General features: G+C 36.2%; 1 protein-coding gene across 1 annotated transcript; it reads right to left on the bottom strand.

The window, feature by feature from the left end:
* Positions 1–4,379: 4,379 nt before the first annotated feature.
* On the bottom strand, positions 4,380–7,228 carry LOC128373939 (coagulation factor XI-like). Its single transcript, XM_053334141.1, has 8 exons — positions 7,176–7,228; positions 6,882–6,991; positions 6,626–6,767; positions 6,329–6,447; positions 6,108–6,240; positions 4,885–4,991; positions 4,572–4,731; positions 4,380–4,482 (listed from the first exon to the last, which is right to left on the bottom strand). Exons 1-8 carry the CDS (start codon positions 7,226–7,228, stop codon positions 4,380–4,382), a joined length of 927 nt encoding a protein of 308 aa, XP_053190116.1.
* Positions 7,229–9,096: the final 1,868 nt, after the last annotated feature.

A 9,096-nucleotide genomic window follows, 5' to 3' on the forward strand; every position in this document is an offset into this window, starting at 1 on the left:
TTTGCCCAAATTAGGAGTGCAGCATTTTGCTCTAAGAGAATGTCACACTGAAACACAAAATAGAGCCAAAGTCTTCAAAAATAATACAATAAAAGCAAGTACAGCTGTTTTTAAAAAAAAGCCTAAAATACATTCTTTGTGATAAATATGATTTTGTGGTTCAACTTTGACAAGTTTCAATTTCAATTTTAACTTTAATAAATGTATAGTTCAGTGTCTTTGGCTTGTTTTATACCCTTTTCCTGTCTTCCACTCAAGTCCAATGAAGGAAAAGAAATCACAAGAGCGGTGTTGGGTGCACAGCAGCTGACAATGGTTAGCATCAGGTGAGAGGAGAAGTTTTATGCCATTTCCTGGGAAATCAGTGTCCTTTAGAAGCCCCCGGTTGCATTCTGAGGAAATACACACACTTACATGTAGATATAAACTCACACAGATTGCATCCAATGAGTAAGTGATAAGTATGTAAAACAGTATATGTATTACCTTGAGTAAAGGAGAGACCACAGAGGTAGATCAGACCCACCAAGATGAAAAGTGTTCCCATCTTCTCAATTTTGAAGCTACTTGAGATTCTTCAAACAGCTGCAATCGAAGAGATGTTTCTGCATCTGTTGCATCTCACTCATTTATACTTCTGATCGATTTGCATGACTGGTTGTTGACACATTCAGCGATTGGTTGTACAGCTAACTGAATGTCTAACATAAGCACATTATTGGTTAGCAAATGTCAATATGTATTATTTTATTATTTGTCAATCTTGAGGTGAGTTAAAGAAGCAAAACACCAGTGCTTCTGTCAGCTGATGTCTGCTACCTAGCACAGATACTTAACTAACACCAATAACCTGCTTGATTTATAATGTATTCAATTGCCTTGTTTGAACCCACGACTCACCTTCATTTTCTTAACACAACAGTTTGTTGTCCCTAACCCTCCTGTTGTCACCCGAAGACAACAGTTAATATGTCATAACTTTGCTTTTCTTACATATGATTGCTTCAAAATGACATGGATGGTCCCAGACTATGCTCTTTGCAAGTAAAATTAATTATGACTATTTTTGTTAAATGATGTGTGTTTTATTAAAATGTATAGCACCTATGGTCTTCAATTTGACCCGGCCACATTTAGTGGTATAATGGGTCACGCTATTGCACTTTACAGCACAATGAACATACACACACACACACACACACACACACACACAATTTCAAAGCTACAGGTGTGTACACCTGGTTTCATTACAACTCTGATCTACCTACATGGGGCTACACACACTCAAACACACTTCAAAAGCCCTGGGCTTTTACATTGGGTCAAAATACAAGCTACACCTTTGATATGCCTTTCCCCAATTGTGGACAAGATAACAATAAACAAAAGACAGAGTGTATACCATCCTTGGGACATTTCACATTTCACTCTGAGACAGCATGATGAAGATGACCTACACTATATCACAGTCTCTTCACCTCATTTTGACCCCTTTGGAGCATCAGTGGTTATCCAAAAATAAGTAATAATTTCTGCTTATTTTATTCAGAAGCATGGTATGATTTCATGGAAAGGAGGTTCACTACTAAATTTAGTATAATAAAAAGAATAAGAGGTGTAAAATAAGTTTAAAATATGTAGTAATGAGTTGGAATGAAGTTGGCTAAAAACATGCAATAGAATGGTGTGATCATTTGACACTTTCTGCTTTATAAACAGTTGAATTAGTCAATTTGACATTTCATGTAAATGAGGTCTATCACACCATACATTACAAAAAAATAATGTAAAATCTGTGGTTCTGTGGTTATGTGTTGGAAACAAGTTGACTGAAAGGTGTAACACAGAATTGTGTGATCATTTTATACTTCATGCTTTATAAACAGTCCAACAAGACCGGGTCAAATTGACCCGGGAGGACAACAGGTGTGACTATTTGCTGCCATTAAAAAAATTTAAATGGTTTCAAAACAATATCCTGAATAAACTTTGACATATACCAATCTGTGGTATTCCATCAACTTGTGTGCCTCTGATCAAAACCATAGTGAAAATAAGAATTTCAGCTTTTTTTAACTAAAAAATATAATTTTATGTAAATGGGGTCTATCATAGCATATATTACAAAAATAAGTGTAATATATATATATGTTAATGTGTTGGAAACAAGTTCACTGAAAAGGTGAAACAAAAAAATGTATCATTTTATACTTCATACTTTATAAACAGTTGAACAGGACCGGGTCAATTTGACCCGGAAGGATGAAAAGTGCGTAGTAAAAATGAAGACAATACGAGGCTTAAAAATACAAAAAAATCCTTTTTTCCCTTTTCATTTTCATGCGTGATTACGTGAGAGGTTTGAAATTTGAGTGAAGCAAATGACACTAAAAGCAGTAATGGCTTAAACAATTTATACAGAATCTCTGATGTCAAAACATACAGGGGAAGGATTTTCTGTGAGAGCAGAGACCAATGGTGATGCCTATGAAGAACCTGCAATATCTCAATATACTATTTGTGAATATCTTTCACAGATGTACTGGGAAATATGTTCAGCCAAATACTTACTAGAGTTTGCCTCAAACTTTTTCCAAGCGGATTCATGTCCTGTAAATGTGATCTGAGTACATAAAAGTTAGAATAACAGATACATTCATTGTGATTTTAATCAGAAGCTGTACCTTCACACAATATTGTCTGTTCCATGACTGGTTCATTTATTTATTCAGTCTTTATTTACACATTAAGTGTTTGCAGTTTGTTATTATTAACTCTTGTCAGTAAGTCCAAATTTTGCCTCTGAGATACTTGAGCTATACTCTACTCTTCCTAACATTTCTCAACTGCCCCTGCTTACAATTTAAAGATGCATAAAGTATCTATGGAAAGGTGAATATATGTTTATGTTTGTTGTTCAGTCATTCAGTGAAGTTAATCCTGAGAAGTCGAGAGTAGATGTAACAGAACCAGATGGGACACACTTTTATTCAAAAACTGGAAGTTGTGCATGTGTTGGGAGAAGGTCATTGTGGCATGACAAAAAGAAAAGACAGAAAAGAGTTGTAACAGCTCATTAACACGATATTAACTGGACTTTCAAAACACCATATGTACTGTATGTTAATTCATTTAACAGTGATGTATTTGTATATAAGCACTGAATGCTGCTGATATATACATCTCTTGTTTTACTCTTTTTTGATTAAAATTACTTTGTGGAGCTTGAATAAGTGATTTATTATTCCATGTATAATATCATTCTTGGAGTCACCACTCATAGAAATATCAGGACTCCACTGTCCCTTTTATATGCTGGTGTTTTAACTGTTGCCAATATCCTGTTATGTTGTATCTGGTTCAGCTGACCTTACTGCCGCTACCATGTTTTATCAGTGTGAGAGCTCCCTCTCTTGGTCAATCTGCACTTCTACATCCTCTATCTAAATATTTGTACTGCATGTTCAAGAACCTACAGATAGAGCAGCCATGTAATATCACACACCAGAAATATGATTAATTTACTAAAATGCATCCATAAAAATTAAATATTGGGCCATATGAACCTTTGTACAGATATAAAATTAAAAACTAAAGGTTTAATTCGAATAATGTGAAAGAGGATTTCAATTAAACCAACACAACATATTTAAATATATTATTGTTTTAATCTTTTCACTGTTTTGTTTTGCTGCAAACAAAATACAGTCCATGAAGGGTACATGGACTGGTGTTGGTTGATATGACCTGGTACCATTTAATGTAAGTGAATTAAGCTAAACTGAAGGACTGTCTTCTCTTTAGTTTAGCTTCGGTTGACATACTGTATTTACTTACTCTGTGTTTTTGAAGTATATTTACCAAAAAATCATACCATTACCAATACCATTATATGGTATGAGGGAGAAGAAGAGACGAAGGAGAGGAGATTTCGACAATCATGAAATCACTGTTTTCTCAGTTTCTTGCTAACTCCTTAACAGATTGCTTCATACTTAGGTTGAATGTTTTGTTGGATTATTTGTGTTTTGAACTGTAATGGTTTCTTTTGATTTCAAATAGTATGACTTATCATAAAAAATTGTTTTAATATTATCTCACAAATTATATAAACCATTCAACCAGCTGCAATGTAATGAATGACTACATATTACACAGTATGGAAGAAAAATATCTCCACTGAAGCGTGTGAATATGAATCCCTTGGGGACTTGCTGGTGGGCAGGTATGAGAGGGGCTGTGTTATGAATTTAGTGAGAAGAGCTTTCAAAATGTGTATGCTGCTGAAATATTTATTGGATTACATCGTACATGAAGTACATTGATTATATATTGATTATATGTTTATGTTTGTTGAAGTGATTGAATTCCAACACATTTTATTGGCAGTTTCTCAGGGAGAAGCCAGACACAAGATTTTTGTCTTTGTTAACTCTTGGAGGGGCTGGCATGATGATGGAACGCTTCAGATGGCAGCGGCGCCTTGAATAAAAAAATCATCAGCAACAACATAATCAGTGACAATTTGAGTCTGTGTGCATGTTTACATATATCCATATGGTATACTGTACCTGATAGCAATGTTAGAGTATCTGTTGGTGACGTAGGTGTAGAACTGGCAGTTAGGATCTGCAGTGCAAGCTCTCTGGCATGACCCAGCGTCATTTGTCAGAAGATGGCGAATGTCGCCACTATAAAAATCTACTCCTGCATAGGTCTTCTTAATCCAGCCTGTTAGCAGAGAGGAATACAGTTCAATTTAGCTGGCTGAACGATGGAAACTCCCCATTAGCAATGAACCTATCAGATACATGGGTACACATTCATATTTGTTGAATGATTTAAAATGTTCTTGATGTAACAAATTTGATTGGTGGTACATACTGTTATCCAGCTGACAGAAGCGTGCTGGTAGCCCAGATATGTGTCCTTCAGTGGTGTGCCATTTCATTGCAACTGTATTTTTCTTCACGTAACATTTGAAGAAACGACTGGAGGCATTATGAATGAAAACTTGAGTAAATGCAGATATAAATGTTCACTTTTAATGTAAGTGAAAAAAACACACAGCTGGGCAGTCAAAAATACATCCACACCAAAAATATATTTTACTTTCAGCCGTGAAATAAGTCAAATCAAGTCAATATCTTACAAAATTACTGTATTTTTGGTGCCAAGGTCTCTCTTTTTGTTGTGATCCTTCTGTTGCAGCTGAACAGGAAAACCCATCTATGGACAGGTATTGCAAATGTCTCTTTATGATCCCTCTGCTTCAGCTGAACAGGAAAACCCTGTGACTAAAATGATTGTAAACCCAAACTGAAACAGTTTTTAAATAGGGATCCGTCATTTAGTCATAAATCATAAAGTGCTTCTCATTTTATAATACTTTCATTGTTTTTAAGTTGGTTTTGTGTTGTGTGGGTTTTTTATCATTTTTGGGGGCACTTTTACCTTGGATGGAGGGCAGTGAAGAGGCAAACACGAAACAAGGGGGAGAGAGATGGAAATGACATGCAAGAAGGGTCTTTGGCTGGTACTGAACCAGGAACATTTTGGTTATGTGGCATGGGGTAGTATCCATTCGGCTACTAGGGTGATCCAAATTTGTTTTTGTTTAGTGCTGTAATGTGTGTATATTTTTGTTGAATTGTATGTATATTGAAGGCCCATCTATTGGCTATCAGGTATTGCAAATTAACTATTATTAATTACTATTAAATTAATTATGAATGCTATTTTTTACGTACCTAATAAAAAGTAGCACAACTGGCAACACTGGATAATTACTGTCAGCCCACTTGCAAGATCAAGAAATGTTTATTTTCCTCTAATTTGTTGAATTTATCTATAGTATTATCTTAAGAATTAGGAGAATAAACTTTATAAAATATCTGAGAGAGCTAAGTCCATATTGTTAGTTGTACCTGTTAACATCATGCTGTAAAAAGTACTTATTGATTCAACATCAATTATTAAAGGCTCAACTTTGTTATTTTCTGTCAATTCAGAAAATATAGGCTCACTTCCAACATGTATCAAATATGTATAACTACCCTAATCAAAACTCACTACAGACTACACACATAGTCAAAAACACAACCTACCTGATATAAGTGAAGTAGGTGCAGAGTGGATGAGCCGTGCACAGTGTCTGACAGTGTTCAGGAGAGGCAGCAGGCAGTACCACAATGTCATGTCCTGGGATGTTAGTCCTTGGAAAGAGTTTGCCTTGACATGCTGTATATAACAAGCAGCACAATGAGAAAGTGAATACATCATAGTGCAAGATGTTCTAAAGACCTTTGCAAGTAATGTTGACAATTACCTGGTTCAAAGTATTCAGATGTTTGAATCCCGTGTGAGAATCCAGATATTAGACCAGGTGTTGCTTTTATCTGGGGAATCGTTGGTACTGCCCAGTTGGTTTTCAACCAGCACTTATAGCTAAACACAGATGGAGAAATAACATTACAGAATGCCATCAACTGTATGTCAATGGCTCAACTCTGCCTTTTCACTGGCTGAATTAAACCTCAGTGGGTAAGTACCACTGAACACTGAGAACAAAGTTGCGAGATTGATTCCTTGGACTAGCAGAATGATTGTATCATAAAATCTTTACCCGGGCTTATAAAAAGAAAAGAACCGACAGCCAGGGTCATGTGTGCAGACTCTCTGACACTCCTGATAGTCCGGTGTGAACAATGTTCGATAGTCAGAACTTGGAAAGTTCACGTTGTCGTACACATGAGGCAGACAAGGTCCTGTCAGACAGATGGCAACAAACAGACAGAAAGAGATAAGGACAGTTTCACTACACATTAGTAATTAACTGGTGATTTTAATAATGTTTTAATGTTAAATGGTTGTGTGCCTACTTTGGCATGGGAGACAGGGCTTGAGAGAAAAACCAGAGGTGAAACCCTTCTTTGGACGATGAACTTTGGGCTGTTTCGAGGGAGTGGATTTGAGGTAGCAGTGGTAGTACCTGGTGGAGAGAGAAGCTGTGAGCAACTGAGAAAATCCAGTAAATGCGAGAAGAAAAGGCTTCAAGGTAGCTGTGGTGAGACATTAATAAGTTGTGATTCTAATCAAATTAATATAAAGGGCAGAAAAGGCCTGAGCATGTCAGTATGATGGCATATCTGGAGGCACCAGTGGAGCCACTGAACCCCAACTGATCCAGTGAATTGTTCTGATAGACCTGCTGATCTGATGCTCTCATTTTGCCCAAATTAGGAGTGCAGCATTTTGCTCTAAGAGAATGTCACACTGAAACACAAAATAGAGCCAAAGTCTTCAAAAATAATACTATAAAAGCAAGTACAGCTGTTTTTTTAAAAAAAAAGCCTAAAACACATTCTTTGTGATAAATATGATTTTGTGGTTCAACTTTGACAAGTTTCAATTTCAATTTTAACTTTAATAAATGTATAGTTCAGTGTCTTTGGCTTGTTTTATACCCTTTTCCTGTCTTCCACTCAAGTCCAATGAAGGAAAAGAAATCACAAGAGCGGTGTTGGGTGCACAGCAGCTGACAATGGTTAGCATCAGGTGAGCGGAGAAGTTTTATGCCATTTCCTGGGAAATCAGTGTCCTTTAGAAGCCCCCGGTTGCATTCTGAGGAAATACACACACTTACATGTAGATATAAACTCACACAGATTGAATCCAATGAGTAAGTGATAAGTATGTAAAACAGTATATGTATTACCTTGAGTAAAGGAGAGACCACAGAGGTAGATCAGACCCACCAAGATGAAAAGTGTTCCCATCTTCTCAATTTTGAAGCTACTTGAGATTCTTCAAACAGCTGCAATCGAAGAGATGTTTCTGCATCTGTTGCATCTCACTCATTTATACTTCTGCTCAATTTGCATGACTGGTTGTTGACACATTTAACGACTGGTTGTACAGCTAACTGAATTGTTTTATTATTTGTCAATCTTGAGGTGAGTTAAAGAAGCAAAACACCAGTGCTTCTGTCAGCTGATGTCTGCTACCTAGCACAGATACTTAACTAACACCAATAACCTGCTTGATTTACGATGTATTCCATTGCCTTGTTTGAACCCACGACTCACCTTAATTTTCTTAACACAACAGTTTGTTTTCTTTCCTCTAAAATACACTTTGTTCTCATTCTTGAGCAAAACTCCCTAACCCTCCTGTTGACACCTGAAGACAACAGTTAATATGTCATAACTTTGGTTTTCTTACATATGATTGCTTCAAAATGACATGGATGGTCCCAGACTATGCTCTTTGCAAATAAAATTAATTATGACTGTTTTTGTTAAATTGTGTGTGTTTTATTAAAATGTATAGCACCTATGGTCTTCAATTTGACCCGGCCACATTTAGTGGTATAATGGGTCACGCTATTGCACTTTCCAGCACAATGAACATACACACACACACACACACACACACACACACACACACACACACACACACACACACACACACACATGCACACAATTTCAAAGCTACAGGTGTGTACACCTGATTTCATTACAATTCTGATCTACCTATATGGGGCTACACACACTCAAACACATTTCAAAGCCCTGGGCTTTTACATTGGGTCAAAATACAAGCTACACCTTTGATATGCCTTTCCCCAATTATGGACAAGATAACAATAAACAAAAGACAGAGTGTATAGCATCCTTGGGACATTTCACATTTCACTCTGAGACAGCATGACGAAGATGACCTACACTATATCACAGTCTCTTCACCTCATTTTGACCCCTTTGGAGCGTCAGTGGTTATCCAAAAATAAGTAATAATTTCTGCTTATTTTATTCAAAAGCATGGTATAATTTCATGTAAATGAGGTTTACTGCTCATACATTTAGTATAATAAAAAGAATAAGAGGTGTAATAGAATGGTGTGATCATTTGACACTTTCTGCTTTATAAACAGTTGAATTAGACAATTTGACATTTCATGTAAATGAGGTCTATCACACCATACATTACAAAAAAATATGTAAAATCTGTGGTTATGTGTTGGAAACAAGTTGACTGAAAGGTGTAACACAGAATTGTGTGATCATTTTATACTTCATGCTTTATAAACAGTCC

Source organism: Scomber japonicus, chromosome 15 (assembly GCF_027409825.1).
Source record: "Scomber japonicus isolate fScoJap1 chromosome 15, fScoJap1.pri, whole genome shotgun sequence".
Taxonomy (NCBI): Eukaryota; Metazoa; Chordata; class Actinopteri; order Scombriformes; family Scombridae; genus Scomber; species Scomber japonicus.